We start from the raw sequence: 21,083 nt of genomic DNA, 5'->3' as shown, positions 1-21,083 counted from the left end.
GTAATGCTCACAAAACCACTCAAGTCTTGAAGAACTTGGAGAAGCAGCTCCAAATCCACGTTCCAGGACCTGAACAGTTTCCAGAGCCCTGCAGGGAGCAAAGCAGAGCCCAGTGACCCAGGCATGAACAGCAGAGCTCAGGCAGTGCCCACAGGCCCTTTGCTGGGCTCTCACCCCCTGGTTCTCCATGACACACATCCAGGACTCCCCCTGGGCTCAAAGGACTCCTCCAGAGCTTCCTGTGACAGCCACGTTGGTGTGGGAGCTGATTTATTTGCTGTGTCCCACATGGGTCAGCCCCTCTGGTCCTGTGCCTTCCAGGGACTAAAAGGTGACTCAGAAAGCAGAATATAAGTGAATCCTAAAGTCCAGCTGAGCTACCACTCCTCCTCAGCCTGAGGAGGGTCTCTCCCAGGGTCACAGCCTGCCTGCACCCCAGTGTCCCATGGAGAACTGGAGCAGTGCAGGGAGAAGCTGCTGATCTTTGTCCTCAGGCAGGGCAGGGCAACACCTTGGAGCCCTGCTCCCTCCTCCCAGGTGTTTGGATGCTCCAGGAGCACAATCTCTACACTCCCATCCTTTCCCAGGCTCCTTCTGGTGACACAGAGGGTGCAGGGCAGGCAGCAGGGACAGCTCTGCACCTCCCTCCACCTGGCCTGCACAGATATTCCTCAGCAAGATCCCATCACACCAACTCTCTCAGCCCTGAAGCCACAAAAGCAAATCTGCATTCTCTGCCTGGAGATGTCAGAGATGTTCAGAAGGGTGGGGCAGGACCACGGGGTTTGTGGTTCTTTCTCCAGCTGGTCAGGCTGGTTCATTCCAGGCTCTCCATCAGGTCAGCAATGGTAGAACTGATGCTGCACAGCACCTTCAGCCCCTCACACTGGGTTTGATCCACCATCCAGCTGAAACAACCCTGGAAACAGCTTCATTTTGCACTGGCTGGAGAAATTCCTTATAAGAACCTCCCAGGCACGTTCAGTAAAGGCTGAAAATCCAATCACTCCATGCCTGTGGCTGCTTTTCTCCTCCACTGCTGGGGCACCAGCCCTGGTTAAAGTGCTGGGACACCTTTGTCTGGTGTGGCAGCTGCAGACTCAGGCTGCTGGCTGGAATCCTTCAGCACCAAGAACTCCAGCAGAATGTCCAAGAGGCAGAACACCAGGTGCCTGGAATGGAGAAAAAACAAAGCTTAGGCTGGTCAGGGCGTGGGAGGGAAAGCTCAGCACAAGGAAGGAGTGTCCAATGCTCCAGGGGACAGAGGAACAATACTGGGTCACCAGGAGAAATGTTTTCAGAGGTGGTTCAGCTTTTTTTCACCTCCCCGAAACCAGTGGGTGGTGAAGCTGCTGAGCAGCACAACAAATGCATCTTTTGGAGAAAAATATGTGTTTAACAGGATCACAGGATGATTGTAGAGAGAAAATACCTCTGAGATCATCGAGTCCAACCTGCGCCCAGTCCCCACCTCATCACCCAGACCAGAGCACTGAATCCCTCAGCAGATGGGGACTCCAACCCCACCCCGGGCAGCCCTTTTCAATGTTTAACAACTCATCCAGTGAAGAAAAACCTCCTGATCTCCAGCCTGACCCTCATTTCCCTGCTGTCCATCACCAAACCCAGCACTGGGAATAGACAGAAACATCCCCTACACAGACCTGCAGCTCCTTCACACTCTAAACCAGGATTTTCTTACTTCCTTGACTAACTAAGCAGGCCAAACAACACAATTACCATGACTGGCTCAATGATCTGCAGCCACACTGAGGTCCTGGACATGCCTCAAGTCTGGAATAATTATCTGGGTGTGTTTGGTGCCTGACAGAACCCTGGGCACAGCCCTCAGAGCCCAGCAGGGCACAGAACACAATCTCATACCTGTTTATCACAGGCTGGCTCAGCGACTCCAGCACCAGGTTCCAGCTCATCCGACACTTACTGGTCCCAAGGATTTCCTGGATAATATCTGTAAGTGATGGAGACAAAAGCTTTAGGAACTGGATGTTTCCACAGGTCAGTCTCCTCCTGGTGGATGCTGAATTAAAGGTTCTGATGGTGCTGGGACAAGAGGGGGTGCCAGGAAAGCATTCCTGGCTGGAAGGGCACATCCCAGCTGTGCTTTTTCATTCCCAAAGGACAGTGAGGGCCCTTTACACCACATCAAAGAGTTAAAAGTTCAGACTGCACTCATGTGGATTAGGCAGCAGCTGCTTTAATGCTAAAGGTCCCCGTGTCAAACTTCAAGAGAGGGAAATCCAGTGCAGCTGGGATTTCAGTCCAGTGGAAAAGCCACAGGCTTTGCAGGGTGACTTTCCTCACCATGGGACCCTTTGGCAGCAGGTGGGAGCAGAGCAGAGCTGAGCCCTGCCTTGGTGAGGAGGCTCAGCACAACTGTGAGCACTGAATCATGGCCTGGCTACAGCCAGGAACTGCCCAGACACACATCCCTTCCCTCCACGCTGGGCTGCTTCCCAAACCCTGACACAAACTATCCAGAACTGGAAAACTCCGGGTTTTGCTTGCAGGAAACCATCAAACCACAAGGGTCATGAAGGTTTCCCAGTGCCTTGGCACGAGCAGCCTCTCGCTCTGCATTTAACCACATTTGCAGAGATTCCAGTGCACTGGAGTGTTCCCCAGGCACTTTCCTATCCCAAGGGCAGCTGCCAAGTCTCCAGGACACACTCACTGGGCAAGATCCCCATCAGGCTCTGCAGGGCCTGCTCTGCTGTTGCCTTCTTCTGCTCCTCTGTCCTGGGGGGTTTGGGCACTGCTGGTAAAACTCCTCCAGGCCAGATGGACTCCTGGAGCAACTGGAGGTACTGGACCCAGCGCTGGGTGCAGGTCAGAGTAACCATCTGCACCTCCAGCCACCTGCAGGAACAGGGAGAGGGAGAAAGGTCAGGAAAAGTCTGGCTTGGGATCAAGTTGGGATATTTCCACCCATCGAGAGCCCTGGAGGGGTAAATCAGCTTCCTTGGGTTTGTTAATGTGTGGTTTTCGTGTCTGTACACCCAAGATTGTCACAAGTATTAATTAGCTGAGTTTTCCACGCACCAGAAGTGGGATATGTTCCCTGTGTTACAGACAAATGGGAAAGGGAAAAGCCATAAAAGCCCCATCACCCTGCTAATCACAGGAACTGAGTGAATCACTGGTCACTAAAGGCAGCCCAGCTCAGGGATAGGACTGGCCTGAAGCTCCTAAATTTCTTCAAGCACAATCTGAGACAGAGCTGGAGGAACTGGTGTTTAACTACAAACAACCCCCAGGAAACACTGGAAGGACACAAGCTCTGTTCTGGTACCCTCTGCTCCTCTCATCATCCCTCTGCTACCAAAACAGTCAAGGATGTCTTTCCTGGAGACAAAACACTGAGGATGACAGGCCATGAATATCCTGATGCTTCACCCCAATTTCATCCTGCTGTCCAGTCCTGCTCCATCCACTGATGGCAAGCAGTGAAATAACAGAATCCCTGAAGAGTTTGATTTTTGGACCTTAAAGCTCATCTCATTCCTCCCTGGGCAGGGACACCTTCTATCAGACCAAGCTGCTCCAGCCTGGCTTTGGATGGCCACAAGGATGGGGCAGCGACAGCTTCTCCAGATATCCTGAGCCAGGGTCTCCCCACTCTCACAGCCAAGAATTTTTTGTTTCCATATAAAATCCAACAGAACTGCTGATGGTCCCTCTTGCTGGGGCAGGACTGTGCCCTTCCTACAGCTGCAAATCCCCAAATCCCTGCTCCACAGACGGGCTCGGAGGCGTTTCCAGCTGCACTGGGATGATGAGTCCCCACCACCCAAGGACAGGCCAGGCAGAGTCTCTAAATCAACCACATGGATGGACCCTCTTGCCCAGATGTGAAATCACTTCCCACGTCACAGCACAAGCCACAGCCATCAGCCAGAAAACCTGAACTGCCCTAAAATGTTTCCCCTCAGATTTAGGAGAGGCTGTGGATGGATCCCACAGGAGGGTCCCTGGTTTAGCAGGGCTCAGGGTGCAGCACTGATGGTGCTGTTGGCCTCACTGGCAGGAGGCTCTGGAGCAAAGCTGGGGAAAGGAAAAGGCTTGTGATTTGGCCAGTTCTTCAAGATTCCCAGAGGACAGGAGGCAGCCAGCAGGGCCAGGAGACCCGTTCCTCTTGGCAGCTGCTCTTCGTGCTTGCAATTCCGTCACCACTACGCCCCGGCAGCTCCAAGTACATCCAAGAGCCCTGCCAAGGCAAACTTTATTTAACCTGCACTCTGCCAGACTGTCTGCATTCTTCCTGGGGCAGCCACTCGGGCCAAGGGTGTCCTGCCCTCCCCACACAGCTGGGGAGTGGGCAACACCCACACCCAGAGGGGAGCAGGGCAAAGGAGGCAGCTTGGCACCACCTGGGGCAGGTGTGAGGATCCCTTTGGCAGCAGGAAATGAGGATGCAAGCAGCAAACCTAGGAAATGCCAGCTGGAAATTTGTAATTTTTCATTATAAAACCTGAAAAGGAGTCTCAGTGCAACCTGGAGGGAGAGAGGTGATGTTCCCAGCTCTCCCAGGACCAGAAATGGGGAAGCACATCCTCCATGCTCAGCATCACCACGGACACAGAGCACTGATGCTGCTACAAGATAATGCCAGAGCTGCAAACCTCCCCCCTGTCCTAAAGGACAAAATGTCACACCCCAGTCCTGCCTGGGAAAAGCCCTGCTGGAAATAAAATTAAAAGGGTTTTAATCTCCAGCCATCAGCAGATTTTAACACTCTGGATCATGGTAAACCCTCCAGCTATTCCCAACCAAATTAAAGTGTTAAACTGTGACTTCTCTAGGGGCAAAGAGTTTTCATTAACACGGTTTTTCATTAACACGGTTTTTCATTAACGTGGTTTCTTACACAACCTGCTCTCCTGGCTGAGAAAGCACCTGACAAGCAACAGAAGTTCAGAGACTTGGGGACAGAGCTGCAGAGTCAACCCTGCTCCAAGGGGGATCAGACTGAACGTTGACTCCAAACTCATTGCAGCAACAGCCACTTTCCAGCCTTTAAAAGGTTGCAGAAAGCAAAATACAAGCTTTGTTTTCTTCTTAGAGATGTTCCTAAAATAGCAAAAAAATCAAGCAAATAGTGGACAGAGAGAAAGTTGAACCTACAGAGGACAGCACACGTTTCCAGACAGCTCAAGAGTGAGCTGAGAACTGACAAGTGCTGGAAAGCCTCACACAAACAACGTCCCTAAAACCACCAGAATTAGGCAAAAAGGCCCCCCAGTAACACCCCTAAATGTGGTCACACTCGTACTGTGAGCAGCTCACGGGTCTTGATTCCCACAGCTGGGAAACACCACTGATGGGTTTTAGAAGGCAGCTTTGGGAAGCAGAGGGCAGGACCTGGGAGTGGCTCTAGGGCCTTGCACAGCTCCACACAAACTCCTGAGAAGAGGCCAACCTTCCTCATCACACCAGCTGGGGAAGGAGCACCCAAACCCACCAATTTACAAGGAAAAGTCAAGGAACTAAACAGGAAAAAGAAGGAGAAACCAAAGGCAGGTGCAGCACCTCTGCTCTGGGTTCCCTTTTGCCAGTCTGTCAGAGTGTGGAGCAATTCCAAAGGCATCAGAAAGAGGAAAACTGTCAGGACTGGTCCATGTGGCTCTAAATCCACTCTGGGAGAACAGCTGAGGCTTTAAAAGAAAATCTCAGAGTACAGTGACCTGTAATGAAGAGTTTTCCTCCCTCCTCTCAACCACAGTCAACCACCAACTCCAATTTTGGGGAATCACATTCCATTCCAACACACACAGGGGCAGCACCAGCAGCATTCAAACTGTGAGGAGCAAATTAATTCACAGAATATCCTGAACTGGAAGGGACACACAAGGAAAGTCAAATCCAACTGCTGGCTTTGCACAGGACATCCCAGGAATGCCCCCTCAACTCCCACAGCTGTAGTTGCAACTCAAGAGAGAATCACACTAATTTTATTGAAAACTCCTACCTGAGTAAACCCCAGAAAATGGCATATTGACCTTTCCATTGTGCAGACTTGTTGCACCAGGATCTGGATTAACACCTCAGGAACTCCAAATATCTGCTGGTTCAAAGCTGACCTTCACCAGCAGGTCACAGATGATTTTTTTTTGTGCTATTAAAGGCCTAAGAATTTGAGATTCATGTGCCACATTGAAAGCACACACACACACTGCTCCCAGGTAGAAATAAATCCACCAAGAAACACAAATAAACCTCTCACTTTTTTTTTTTTTTTTTAATTATTTTTGGATGGCTGATGAGTTACTATTTTCATTCTGCTATTTCACGAAGAAATAACCTTAATAAGAAACAAAAAATAAACCCATCACAGAACCATCTCCTTACACTTCAGCTGAGACCAGAAATAGATAAAGTGACCTCCTGGGCTCAGAATGCTCTGATAGTGCCCAATGCAAAGAGCCAGACTGCAAAGGCCTGGAGGATAATCTGGAGGGGCATAACTTGCCCATGCTGTAAGGCACCTCTGTTTGAAATAGCTGCTGGTGGAGGAATGAAATGGCTGCTAAAAAAGAGCCAAATTAATGCCACAGTTTAAGCAGCACTCCAAGGTCAGCTCAAGGGGTCCATTATGATGAGAAAGCTCTGGGAATGAAAAACAGGGACTGGGAGGTGCAAACTTTGCCCTTCCTTGAGCTCCTACAGACAATAAGGGCTGCTGGAGGGAGGAAAGGCTGGGCTGAGAGGCAGGAACAGGTAAATGGGCTTGGCTTTACCTGGCTGGATCCACTCACCTCACTGGGCTATCCACAGAGCTCAGCTCAGCTCAGCAGGGGAAGCCTGGACAGGTGGGATTTGCTTAGTCTGGACATTAAAGATGTACCAAGAATGAACAAAGAGTTGTGATACTCTCCAGATCTGGCACCACCTGCCAGGAGTGGGTAAAGCTCTGCTCTTTTTATCCATCGAGGTGAGGATAAGGACTGAGATCAGCTAAAGAACAGTCAAGTTAAATATGCTGACTGTAATTGAAATCAATTGTGATTTCCTCAAACCCAGGGAGGTTTTAAGGATTGAAATAAACACAAACTGAAGGCCAGGCTAGAAGATGACAAAGAGGAGAAAGCCTCTCTGCTTTAGCTGGATAAATACAAACAGCTCTACAAAAATACATGAACCAGCACGTCCAGCCCAGCCCTGACTGCTCCCACCCCAGAACACGGCCCCCCTTTCCCCAAGGAATTCCCTAAGGAATACAGTGTGGATATCCAGAAGCTCAACAAAGTCCTGTGGGACCAATGTAGTGAAAAGGATTGAAGGAAAAAAAGCAACATCTGGAAAACACAAGGCATTCAAGCATGACTCTGAAATTAGGAAAATCTGGTGTTTAAATCACCAGACCATCCCTGCCCTTTCAGCTCTTGTTCCCCAAATTCCTCCTCAGATAATGCACAACATTATCCTTAACTCAGGGGCTCAGGAGGAGCAACATTTCAGTGCTTTGACTGCAAAACCCTTCTGAGGAAACCTTGTGGAAATGAAGGAACAGCTGCAGTGGGCACAGCAAGGACTGAAAAACACAAATGGAGAGTTTTTGCCTTGAGGCTCAGCTTTCAGCACCTGCTACCTGAGCCTAAATCCACCTTCTCCACACAGCAGAAACATGTGCAGCATTCTCAGCTCAGCACCTTCAAAGCAACCTCACACTTGTCCAGGACATGGGTAAACCCTCTGCTGAAACCCTCCATAAATCAAAGAACATGAAGCATCCTGAGGCCTTTCTGCACAAATTAAATTCTCCTTCTTGAAATGTTCCTCTCCTGCTGCCCTGGGAACGTTTAGATCCATCCTGGAGCTGGCTGGGGACATCCTGGGCACAGGGATCTTCCTTCCTGCTTGCCCAGGCAGAAACCCTGGGAGATGTGGGTGTGCAGGACATCTTACTGCAGGGCAGAGAGGAAGAAAAAATAAATCATTCTCCTCTGCAGGCAATCACTCATCCCTGCAGGGAGGAAACCACCCCTTGGTGCTGGGATTTCTGTGCCAGTTCCTGTGTTGCTCCCTCCAAACACACCTGCTGCAGGAAGAAATCATGGAAACTCACAGGACTCAGTGAATTAACCCAACTGCTCTGGATTTTGCTTTTCCCAACCTGGATCTTCCTGTGATATCTTGGGGCTCAGGGAAGGGGGAGGAAAGGTACATGATTAAAATAATCGTCCCCAAACCTCCTTGATTTTTCACAAAAAAAGCATCCTGGCTTCTGATAACATCTTCTCCAAGAATTTATTGAGCCAATTAAGCTCTCAGTGGTGCCCCAGGGAGAGGCCAGGCTGTCTCAGCCAGGCCCTGCTTGGAACAATTGCTTCATTAGCCCACTTCAGGATCAAAATACATAAATCCACTGTTAACCCTTCTAAAACCAGGGAAAACTAAAACCAACTGGGAGACATTACTTCCACTCAATCCTCTTCTTCTTTGTTCTATTTGAAATAGGAAGTTGTTGAGCTTTTTTAAATCCAGGAAGAAAGCTGGCATGTGTAACTGTTGAAACAGAATCAGAGTTAAAATAATGTTGCAATTATTATCAAAGCATGGAGTGCTGGCTCCATTCTAGTGGCTGTTTTTGGAAGAATGCTGCTTCTAGAAGAAGGGAAAAAATTTTGTTTGGGACAGAGATTCGAACCCAGATCCAAAATTTCCAGGTGCTTGGAGACAACTGAATCGAGGCCCATTTCCAAGCTGATTTTATTTACTTTACATATACACACCAAGACACACAGAGTCCTGAAATCTCTTTTACTGACATACCACAGGCCGCAGTTCCTGCTGCTCCTCACGGCTACAACACAAACAGCCAAATCCAGAAACCAGGAGTGAGTTTGCCATGAGGTTGGTTCCCCCAGTTCCCAACTCTGGTGCTGCTTTTAGGGTCATTTTTAGGGACAGGGACTTTGCTGGGACTTACCTGGGCCTGCCAACACAGTGTGTGCAGCTGCAAAGGTCCTCATCAAACACACCCAAATCCACTCCACGGGTACCAAACCAGGAGAATAGGTGGATTTAGATGCCCCAGCTGCACTGATATTGCATTTCTGTCTGGTTGTTTCTGCTAGAGGCACTGCCTGAGGCTGGAGCTGTACCTGCCAGCCAAAAAGCCATGGGGAAGTGGAGGCACTGAATTCCTTGCTCAGGGGCACTGTGCTCCCCTTGGCTGCTCCAGGAATACTCAGGGACACTGAAGAGGGTCAGGCACCACTCTTTGCTGGTGGCACTTTCCAGTCAAGAGGATCAAGGTGGCTGCCAAGGGTCTTTGTGCCAGTTCTGTTGGCACAGAGATCAAAGAAAACCCAAGAGAAAAATCAGAAAAAAAGCACCCAGCCAGCAGCTCTCTGAAGCTCCAAACCTCCTTGACTTACTCAGCCTGACAGCAACTCACCACAAGAGCCCAACACCAAGGTGGCAGCATGAACTTGTAAGAACCAGTTCTCAAAAGCCTGATGGCCACCTTTAATCAGTCTCAAAGCATCCCTGGCTCTCACCTACAGCTCACACAGACTGGAATATCACCTCCTCAAAGCTTCCAGTCTGGCCAAGAGATGAGGGGACATGGACAAAGCCTGGAGGAGCACGGGAATGACCCAAAGCAAACAGCAAGCCAAGCATTGCTGAGCTCGTGGGTAAGGCAGGCATGATTTGCATTTATTTTAACTCATGCCCAGTGGAACATGATACCTGAGTAGCTCCACATGCTCCTTGCAGGGACAGGCACTTCCGAGCCTGGCACAGACTCTGTGCCCCAGCCCTGCTCAGGTTCCAGGGCACAGACAGCTGGGCTGTGCTGGGACACCTTCCCTGCACTCAGTGCTCTTTCTGTTGTGCTGCATGGGAAGGAGCCAGGAAAACCTTACAGACCAGGATCTGCCCCTCCAATACTCCCAGGTCCCTCCTTGGGATGCTGACACTCTGCTGGAGCTCCTCTCTGGAAGGGGAAGCAGAGGTGGTGTCTGTCACCCTGTCCCCAGCACTGTCCCCAGCTCTGCAGGGCACTGGCAGACCCCAGAGCTGCGGTGGCCACTGTGGGGACAGCTGAGGGCAGGCTGTGGGGTCACAGCATGGCATGGTTCGCATGTTTGCCGCGTATTTTTAACACCTCTTTGACTCACCAGGCTCTAAAAAGCCCCCAGATTCTCCAAATGCTTCTGAGCTCTTCCACCAAACACCCGGAATAGCCCCATCTGCTCCCCTGTGCCAACAGGTTCCTGCTGCAGCCTCCTGATGGGGAAGAGGAGATGATCCTTTCCAGCCCGCGGGAGGGAAGCGGAGCCGGACAGAGGCGGGAGCAGCGGGTTTGTTTACAGGCACGGCCCCAGCACGCAGAGAGGCTGCTGGAAGCCATCCTGGGCCCCAGGGTCATTCCCCACTCCCAGCCCCTCCACCTCCCCTCCATCTGCCTCTCCTTTCAGCTCCAAAAAAGGCCGACTCCCTGTTACATAACGGGATGAGCGCGGTGCGGATCCGGCTCGCGCGCACGGCCGCCCTTTACTCAACAATCCCTTTTTCGGTCATGGAGCCTTCCTCTCCCACTGCCACGGACTGACAGGAGGGGAGACTGATGGTGCCTGGCTCCAGCTGGCCCAGCTGAGGGGAAAGGGGGGAAGGAGGAGTGTGGTGGGATGCTCCTTGCAGGGAACAGGGAATGGAGCAGGTCAGTCATAGCAATCATCTCATGGCACTGCCAGCCCTAAGGAGAAAGATCTCCAAGAAGACAGGCACTGGCTCTTGGGAGAAGCTGGATCTCATTCTTGGTGTGAGTTTTGTTGGATTGTGGTCATTTCTATCACTCTGCACTGAGTGTTTCGTGCCAGAGCAGAATCATCATCTTGCAGCTGCAGGAAGGCAGCAGGAGCAGCACCTGCTCTCCAGACACAAGCTGGTAAAGGAGCATCCAGCAGCAGCCCCTCCAAAACACTGCCAGGACACCTTTTCATCCCCTGCCACCTAACCCAGCCTCTGACAGGAACAGGGAAGGATCTCATCTCCTGAAGGGATGATGCCCATTCATACTTTGTGACCAGCAATGATTGAAGACATGACACAAATCCATCTGCTGTCCCATGTTTGTCTGCCTGTTCTCAGAGGAGCAACAATTCCATGAATAGCAGATGCTCCCAGATGAGTTTTTGGTACTTTCCCCACCTGTAAAGGGTCCCCAGACAGTGACAGCCAGAATGGCAGTGCCAGGTCTGGCTGAGCAGTGATCAAGTTGTAAATACTCAAATGGAAGAGGAATGTCACCAAATCCACACTGGACAGGCAGGTCTGAGCTAGAGACATTCTGGCCTGCTCAGGACAGCAGTGACCACCTGGGCCAAGCACAAGTCTCAGGGACAGGGTGAATGGCAAACAGCAGGAAGGCTTCCTGTTCACTGTTCTCCTCCACTGAGGGGGCAACTACAGGCAGCAGAAATGGGAGGAATATGTATGTGTGTATATGTAAAGTAAATTTTCCCTGCAGCAATCCAGGTGTAACAGCATCCTCCTGGAGACAGTCAGTCCCCACTGTGCAGCTCTTTCCCCTGTCCCCTGGGATTCCTGATTGTCCCAGAACAAAAGCAGAGCCACCCTCAACCTGTGGACTTCAGCACAGACACAGGGTTTGTTCAAGAGATTGTACTTGCAACCCTGAACTGATGGGGACACCCAGAAGTCCCAGGGCTTCCCCATATCACCCCCAGCCACAGCTCTGCCTGCAGCACATGTGGGCTCACTCTGATCTGCTCAAGTGGAGCAGCTACAAACACATCCCTCCTCACTCTAATCCACCAGCACAACTCAGGGAGCTCCTCTAGAGCCAGGGTGTGCTGTGTGTATCCCAACTCCTCTAGTGGAAAATGCCAATGCCACGTGTGGGTGCTGCAGGACACAGTTTATTAGGAGGTGATGATGTGCCTGCTGAGGCTCTCATAACTCTGTGCTTACACACACAGATTGGGTTGCAGCTTCATCCCCAGAGACCAGAGCCCATTCTGGAGAAGTGGGAGCAACTCCCACCTCCTGCCATTGAAGGAACAGACCAGGACTGAAGGACAGCAGTCCCTGACCTCAAAGCACTTTGGCAATCTCTGCTGAGGGCAGCTTAAGTTACCAGCTGGGTTATAATGAGCTGCCCTGCACATTCTGATGCTGCCTTTGGATGCCTGTGGGAGAAGAAAGGGCACAGGAGGTGGGAAAAGCACTGCTCCAACACTCTCCCCAGGCCCTTCAGGGAAGGCTTTCCTTGTACTCTAAAAAAACACATCCTCAGCTAGTGATAGTCACCAACCTACACCAAAAAACAGGAATTCTCTGTTTGTGTGTCTTGGCCTTGAGCCTTACCACCCAGAGGCACTGGCCCCAGGAAAGCTTGGCAAGTCCATCCCAGCTGGAAAGGAAGCCTGTCCCCACTCCATGTGTGGGTCCCTGCCCCAGGCACAGGCACAGCAGAGGTGCAGCAGTGAGAGCAGAGACCACACTCCGAGCTGTCACTGACAAGTCTCTGCTCCCTGGGCCTGTTTATTCTGCTTTTGCAGACAGAACAAGCTGAAGCCTTGGGCAGCAAGAGACCAGCAGGCAAATCCTGCCTGGAGAGCCACAGAGCTGGGCACTGCTGCCCCTGCAGGAGCCAAGATCCATTCCCAGGGCTGGATCTTCCCTTTCCCTGGTATCAAGGGACAGGAGGCTGCACCACTGCTCACAGAGAAAGCAGCTCCTACTGCACATCTCCAAGGTGTTTCTTCCATATCCATGGAGCACCTGCTTTACAGAATCCTGCTGGGTGATGCACACACAGCATTTATCTGCATTCAGGCACGAGCTCCACTTCCAATCGTGTCTCCAAAAGGGATGCCCCTCACAGAGCAGCCAGGTTGGTCACTCTGGCCTTACCTTTGAACCAGGGTCCCAAAGAGCAGGTTGAAGACCCTCTGGATGTTCTCTGTGCACAGCCAGCTCCAGTGATCCACCAGCACCAAGCGAACCACGTCCAGTGCCAGGTCAGCCAAAGCTGTCTCCGAGTCTGCCAGGAGGAAGAGGAGGAAGAGATGAAGAAGCCACTTCAGGGCAAATCTGGTGAAAAGTATCATCCCCAGCTCGTTCTTTTCTCCCCAGCCTGGCCCTTTGTGCACACACAGCTGAGCTGCTGCAGCCCAGCCAGCCTGGGACCCTGCTCTCCCCACTCTTCGACTTCCACCTCCTCCAGGCAGCCCCAGCCTCCCACCAAGGGCTGCACCAAAGGCTCAGCTCCTTCTCCATTAAACAGCAGGATTATCAAATCCCAGTCCACACACAGAGATGGCCATGTGCCTGAAACAGGTAGTGACTGTAGCCAGGAAGAGACGCACTGCTGAGGACTGTTATCCTGCTCTTCCCCTTTCCTTTCCCTGCTCCCAGCAGTTTTCCAGGCACGAGGCTCTGTTGGTGGCTGTGGGCTGCCATCGTGTGGCAGATCCCAGTCTTGGCAGGAAGGAGGATAAACCACATCTGGATAAATCAGTTTTACCAGTTAAAACACAAACCCACACACCTCCCCAAATATCTCTGCTGTCACACACCTGGGACACCAAACCTCCCTCTGATCCTCAGGAGGATGTCAGAGCCTTCAGCAAAAACAGCTTCTACTTGGTAAGGAATTACTTTTATGCTGTTTGGCCCTGAGGTGTTGTGCTGAACAGGCTCATTGATGTGCCACAAAGCTGCCCCAGACAGCCACTCCCAGGCCACCACCCCGACCTGAGGCTGCTGCCTCGGCTTTGTTGTCCAGGTGAGATCCTGTGCAGCAGCTTTCCCTAATTTGTGTCCAGGTGAGATCCTGTGCAGCAGCTTTCCCTAATTTGGCTCCCCTCATCCCTCATCTTCCAACCTCTCTGTCTACAGAGACAATTTACACTCACAATTTACTACTGGAAATAAAGGGAAGAGGGATTCTGGACCCCACACCACTCCTTCCCTCCCCTTCCTAAAAGCTGGACTAATTAATTCCAGGATTTCACTTGGAAAAGACAGGACACTAGGCACCTCTTGCTCTGGGCCATGCACAAGTGACTCCCCACTTGCTTTTTCCCCCCAAGACTTGACTTCCCAGTGCAGAGTCTGGAGCAGCCTGTTCATCTTCCCCATAACCTCACACAGGGAGCATCCTCAGCAAGCTGTTTATTCCCACAGCATCCAAACCCTCTTCCTCACAGAGCTGCTGGCCAAACACTTCCCAGAAGTCACTCCATGAGCAGATATGGACATGGGTTTTTGCCTTTCTCTCCAGACGTTTGTTCCCCTCACGCTGCCAGCCCAGCCTGAAGCATCCCAGACCAGCAAACATTTGAGATACTGAAATTCCATTTCTCTCAGAGTTCAGCTAACTTGGCCTGCTCTGTGCACAACCCTGGCCTCCAGGTCCAGCCCTGCCTCCCCAAAACCATGTGTTTTGGGCATGTGTTCCAAGAGGACAGGCAGGGCTGGTAGCACAGGCTGGGCTACAGAACACCAGGCCTCTCCTGTCACAAACACGTGCTTGCAGTCAGAGCTTGCCAAACTTGAACCACTGGAGAGGAGTTTTTGGGAAGTTCCAGCTGATACAGCTCAGCTGTTCCAAGAAAAAAGACTGGAGGACATATTTTCGCATGTGTTCAGGATAATCTTGTAACTGTTCTGGGGCAGCCCTGTGCTTCAGAGGAAGGTTCTAGAATCAGAAGGGGAACATCATTCCTTGAACTGAGATTACATTTGTGCTACTCCCATCAAATCTATCTAAACTTAATCTCAAAAGGTCCTTTTGTAGTGTATGGCTGACTGCAAACTACCAGGAAACCATGATTTGGCCAACTTTTAGTTTGTAAGAGCTGGATTTTAGAACATTGCCAGTTTATGCAGCGTGTCCTTAAGAAACTCCTTTGGCAGAGACTGTGCTGAGCCCACCAAGGTGAAGATCCACAGCTGAGACAAAACCCAATTTGCTCCCACCAGCAACAACGCCCAGAGCAATCACCAAGCTGGAAAACCTCATCTGCTCTCCCTTCAATCAAGATGGAACAGGCAGGAGAGCAGGTCCTGAAGACATTTCAAGCTGAACCTGCAGATGTTGGAGCTGCTGTGGCACTAAAGGAGAGAAATTCAAGCACTAACAGAGAGGGGCTGAGCTCACCAGTGTCCGGCGTGCTCAGCCCATCCGTTTCTTCCTGCACAGAGATTTCCTTGGCTCCTCTGCCTCCCTGGCCTTCAGCAGCTTTGCTGGGGACTGCTTCCAGCAGCTTCTCCTGCTTCTGGATGAAGGATTCCATAGCAGCCAGCGACAGGCTGCCAGAGACCTACAAAAAGTGTGTTAGTGCCACAGAGCCTGGGCTCAGCAGTGCCCAGATAACCTCCCACCTCCTGGTTTGCACCCAGGTGGAGCCAACAGCACAACCAGGGCTGCTCATTGTCCTCCTGCAGCAGCCACAAGCCTGGTGGAGGTTGGTAATTCCCAACCAGGGCAGTGATTGGGGTCGTGGAAGGGATTACAAGAGGATCTGAACTTACAGCACTGCCCTCCCTGATGGAGTACACGATCCTGTCGTGAGCTTCGCTCGCACTCAGCACTGGAGTGATTTTACTGGATGAGAACCTCAGCCTGGACCTGGAAAGCAGAGCCATGGCACAGTCAGTTTTCTCTGCAAGCTGCAAATCATGAGTTTTCCAGCCTCAGGCAACCCCCACAACCTGTTACTGCTGTCCACATCCAAGCTAAGAAATCTGATTAGACCTGAAGTGGTTCAAAACAAACATCTGCCTCCAGGATAACGAGGAGATGGCAGTGAAACCACACAACAAAAGCATTAAAGCACTTTTCCTCATGGACACCTGAGCTGAGCCAAGGATTTCCAGCATTCCACAGGGAGGTGTTAGACAGAAGGTGACAGGGAGATGGAGGCAGGTGTCAGCAAGGTGTGAGCACTGCAGCACACACAGGGAAGTGTTCAGAAAAGCCCCTGAGGTGAAACACACTCAGCAGGATTGTGAAATCCAATTATAAACACTCACAAAAAAAGGAAGATAGGAAAGGACATTGGGATTTTGGGACAAATTGTAAAATAGCCTGTTTATCATTAAGGAATGTCCTTTCCAGCCAAGATGGTTCCAAACTTGTGCTTTTTGAGTTTGTCTTTTTGTCCAAAGCAGCTTTTTCCAGCAAAACATCACTTTTTGGAAAGAAAAAGCCATAATTGTGCAGAAATCTTCCCTTCCTTGGTGAGGGAAGAATCACTGATGAGACAATCACAACGAGACTGGGCACTGTCAGCAGCACTAGCGATTGGTGAGGAACACACATGAAACAATCTTAAATATTACTCATAAATAGCTATTTACAGGTTTTCTGGGCAAGGCCACTGTGTGGAACACATGGGAGAGGCAGGAGGGAGCCTTCAGGTAGATAATTTACAGCTGCACTTTGCAATCACTCACTGCAAATATAAGCAATGCACACTTTTAAAGGTTAAAAAGCAATTTCCCAGGAGAATTAGTGTCTCTGCTGGCAAATGGCAGCACCTCAGAGCTCCTTTAGGAGGAACCCACCTTCTGTGGAAACCTGAGCACTCATGGGAAACCCTTTAGATAAACTGGAGCTCAAACAGTTGTGTCCAGCAAGGGAAGGAGAAAATAATTCAGCTAGACAGAATTTAGTAATGTAATTTAGCAATTCAGCTATGACAGATTTTGCTGCCCAACACATGAAGCACCAAGTCAGTTCTTCCCCACCACGGGCTCAGTTTCTGCATTAATTCCTTGCTCTGCAAAGCTGAGGGAGCTCTTACTTGGTCGATTTCTTCCCTTCTGTCTGGGATTTCCCATCCACTTCTGACTCACTCAGCTCCTCCGTGGGGCTCTGGGGCTCTGACCTGGGGAACGCCGTCTTCAGGGTGTCCACGATGGCATTGACAACGATCTGCAAAGCCAGCACTGCCTTTAGTTACTGCACTGACCCTTGTTATTTAAATATATTAGGAGTTTTGAGACTTGCACTGGATTTTCTGTTAAATAGGTTCTTTAACACGAGCTCTGACCCTCTGTAGCTTTAGGGGTTTCTGAGCCCAGCTACAAAGAGGGTTTTGGCTCTCAGGAGACACTGAAGCCTCTCTGGGGGAGCTGGAAAGGGCTCAGGGAAGCAGCTCCCCACCGTTCCCACCTTGTCTATCCTGGAGACAACAAAGGGCTTCTTGACAAAGGCGATCCTGGCGTCGGTGTTGAGGGCCAGGAACTCCTGCACCTCCTCACTGTTTGCAATCTCAGGGACTGCACACAGTTGCTGCAAGGACAGATGGAGATATAGATCATTTCTGAGTCAAACTCCCAACCTGATCAGGTAATGGAAGAGAGATGATGTCTGCACAAAGCTGAGCTCAGATTTCAGCTCACAGGGGCACACAAACATCTCACCTTCAGGAAAGATTCCAGCAGACTTTTCCTGGCTTCCACTTTATCGCTGTCCATGTTTCCAAATGGCAGATCAGGGAACAGTTTCTTTGGGCCTTTGATGTCTACAAAGGAAACAAGCCCATTTGCAACCTTGAGAAAACTGCAAAATTACAGTAACCTTAATTTAAAAGACTTTTACATCTTAAAATCTAAAAAATTTCAAGACTAAAAATTAAAATTTTAACATCTTAAAAACTAAATACAGACTTTTATTCTTTATTAAAAGTTTAATGCTCTAATGATTAAGGCCATCCCTACACACTGCCTGGGATCAGCCTGAGGTAATAAAACACAGGCACCAGTGTTTTTATCACTGCTATGGTGCAAAACTACAAAGCTAACTGTCGTGGAATGGGAAAAGGAATGTTTTGAAACATTGGAATTTGCTTCCAGAAGAGATAAATCATTCCTCCAGCCAGCCCTGCATGGAGCAATGGAGGATGTGGGACAGGAGACACAGCCCAGCACCCAGAGCTGCACCAGCAGGGCAGGAAACCCTCGGAGCAGAGGAACAGGGAATGGGATGAGAGGGAGGAGGATTTTCTCAGAGAGCCACTGCAGGCACTGACTTTTGAGGAACTTGCGGAGCTCCGGCTTCTCCTCCAGCCTGGTCTGCAGGTTGAGGAACTCGCGGTAGCGGCGGTTCACGGTGTGATAGGCCACCTGCTGCAGGCTGCCCGCCGCCTCGCCCTCCAGGGCTGTCTCGTACTGAGGAGGAAGGCAAAGGCATCACCCTGACACACCCTCAAATAACCCCGCTCCCTGCTGGCCCCTCCATCCCCGAGCCTAACCCAGAAACTCCTCACTCCAACCCTTCCCTGAAGATGAAGGAACCAGTCACAGGAAAATATTCAACCAGCCCCACAGGACCCTACCCCACACCCAAACAGCCACAGTGCCCAGTATTCCCCCTCTACTGTCGCCCTGATTTTTTTTCAGCCTTCTGATGTTTATATTGTTGTACTGGAGTTTTCTTACAGACTTTAGAGTGATATTGTGGCAACTGTTCTTCTTGTTTTAGAAACTGTTCTAGATGTTTTTGCATCCCTCTCTGAGGAAAAAAAACTGATGGACTTCTAGTTTGACCAGTGGGGTCAAAGAGGTGTCAACCTCATCCTCCAATCTCTGGTCAATGTCCAGGGTTTATATAAACCCAAAGAAATAAACCACCTCTCTTTTTGCTCTCACAACCTGACTGTGTGAGCGTGGTTCTTCCATGTCTGTCTAGCGACACTCTCCCAGACAAAGTTTATTGTGGAGACACACCCAGAGCTCAGTTCTCAGCTCCAAACACCAGCCCAGGCGGTGACAGAGCTGTAGGAAGGGGGTGCCTGCCAGGGGAGCCCTCACCTTGACGGTGTAGAGGGTGTAGGGGTGGAAGCCGGTCCCGCTGTGCTCCCGGGCAGTGATGGTCCCGGTTATCCGCAGGTTCTGGATCACCACCGGGCCCTCGGGGCTGCTCAGGGGCTCGAAGCTGAACGTGCTCATGGAAGCTGTTGGGGAGGATGAGAGCAGGGGCAGGCTCTGCCCAGGCTCTGGGGGGAACTGTGCTGAGCCCTCTGCTGCTCCCAGATCTCTCCCCAGGCTGGAGGGTCTTCGCGAGGAGAACTTCCTGGGGACAGCTGGGCTTTCCTCCTCCTTCTCGACCGCTGGCTCGATCTGGATGTCAGGGCAGGAGCTCAAAGCAGAGGTGGGATGCAGGCCAGCATCAGAGCTGGGGCCAGGGCCCTGCTCCAGATCCCCTGTGCCATCCTCCGAGGCAGGAGCTCCCTCTGGCACAGAGGAGTCCTGGGGGTGCTCCTCGAGGAGCTCTCCAGCGGGGGAAGGAGCCAGCAGCTCCACATCCTGGCCCACGTCAGGCGCGGGGGATTCCAGCTCCAAACCCTCACAGGGGAAGAGGGATCCCAGGGCTTGGGGGCGCAGGAAAGGCTCCTCTGCATGGCACGACCTGCTCGCCTCCTCTCCCTCCTCTCCAGCAGCCCCTGCCTCTCTCCTGAGCCCCTCCCCAGCCCTCGGGGACGGGGGTAGCCTGGCTGGAGCTGTGTCTGTCTGCACTGGGAAAGGCAAAGAATCCGGCACTGGGGCTGCAGGGTGCGGCTTCCCACCGCGGGGCTTCTTGGAAAACGCCCCGATGAGCAGCAGGTTGATCCAGTCGGGATCAGACATCTTCCTGACGGCCGGGAGCAGCACGTTGCAGGCCACCAGCTCCACCACGACGAAACGCCCCGTCCGGGTCTCCAGGTGCGGCCACGGCACCAGCGCCCGCAGCAGCGTGTCCACAGCGGCCCGGGCACAGCCCACCTCGGCCGCGGGGCTCAGCAGGGCGGGGTGCGGCCCCGCCAGCCGGCTGTACTCCTTCCACAGCGTCCGGCCGCCCTTGGGCTCGGCGCTGAGCGCATCCCTGGCCCGCAGGAAGCTCTGCAGGTGCCGCCCGCACAGCAGGAGCAGCCGGCGGGCCAGGGCTCGCCGGTCCACCCTCTTCATCCTCCTCCTCAGCTCTTCAGCCAGCCCCAGCATGGCTTTCTCCACCTCGGCCTCGAAAGCCGGCTCTCTGCTCACCGTGCGGTACCAGGAGGCCACGAAATCCCGCACCACTTTGCGGACGGTGCTGGCGATCTCTTTCTCCAGGCGGGTCTCATCCGCAGGGCCGCCGGCCGGGGCTCGCAGGGAGCTCACAAAGCGCTCCAGGCGCAGGCGGCGGCCGCGGGGGCTCAGCGCCGGGGGGCCCAGCCAAGCCCCCAGCACGGCCAGAGCCCCGCAGAGCAGCCCCAGAGCCCGCAGGTCCAGCAGCAGCTGCAGGGCCAGCAGCCAGCCCAGGGCCACCAGCAGGGCAAGGAGAGGCCGGCGGGACCCCGAGGAGCCTTGGGGTGGCATAGCGGGGTGGGCACGGGGAGCTGAACAGATACAGCCTCAGCAGGCTCGTCAGGGATCCCCCAGACCAGCGGGGAGCGGGGGTTCGACCAGCCCGAAAGCTCAGCGGGCACTGGGGATCACAGAGCCCGGCAGATCCGATCCCTCACTGGGCCCCGGGGCTCCTCAGCGGGCACTGGGCTGGTCAGAAGCCCCACACCGGGACCCCCGGCTGGATTCCAGGGCACAACCTCCAGGGTTCCCCTCCGGGGCTCGTTAAAGACCCCCCAAACCGGCTCCTCATCAGGCACTGAGACCGATCAGAGCCTCCCCAGGCCGGGCCCTCGCCTCGCCTAGCGCTGGGGATTGGCACAGCTCAGCCCCAACCGTGCTCCTCACAGGGCACCGGGGAGAGGCACGGATCCTGCCAAACCCAGCCCTTCACCGGAGCTCACAGAGCCCAGCAAACCGGCACCCTTGAGCGGGTATCCACAGGGACCCTCCCAGGGACTCGAGTGAACGGACTCTGGGGTACCTCACCGGGTACTCCAAGCCCCCACCGCCCAGACCCTTCACCGAGCACGGACACGCGGCCCGCAGGTACCGGGAGCGCGGGCCCGGAGCCGCCACAGCGGGATCCACGGGCCCCACTCACCGCCCCGGCTGCCGCCGCCACCGCCGCCACTTCCGCTTCCGGTGCTGCTCCCACAGCGCCCCCCAGCGGGCAGGAGGTCTCACAGGGGTTCTCCTAAATACATTTTAAA

The 21,083-nt window shown here is 52.6% G+C and overlaps 1 protein-coding gene across 1 annotated transcript; it reads right to left on the bottom strand.

Annotated features, from left to right (window-relative positions):
* Window positions 1-714: 714 nt before the first annotated feature.
* On the bottom strand, window positions 715-20,343 carry SNX19 (sorting nexin 19; the record flags this gene model as incomplete). Its single annotated transcript, XM_083878219.1, has 11 exons — window positions 715-1,172; window positions 1,885-1,972; window positions 2,696-2,880; window positions 12,910-13,039; window positions 15,161-15,323; window positions 15,535-15,631; window positions 16,809-16,939; window positions 17,180-17,299; window positions 17,431-17,531; window positions 18,039-18,177; window positions 18,820-20,343. 11 exons carry the CDS (start codon window positions 20,341-20,343, stop codon window positions 1,058-1,060), a joined length of 2,793 nt encoding a protein of 930 aa, XP_083734345.1. The 3' UTR covers window positions 715-1,057.
* Window positions 20,344-21,083: the final 740 nt, after the last annotated feature.

This window comes from Zosterops lateralis, assembly GCF_965231275.1.
Source record: "Zosterops lateralis genome assembly, chromosome: 25".
Lineage (NCBI taxonomy): Eukaryota > Metazoa > Chordata > Aves > Passeriformes > Zosteropidae > Zosterops > Zosterops lateralis.
This window is presented reverse-complemented; position numbering and strand designations above follow the sequence as displayed.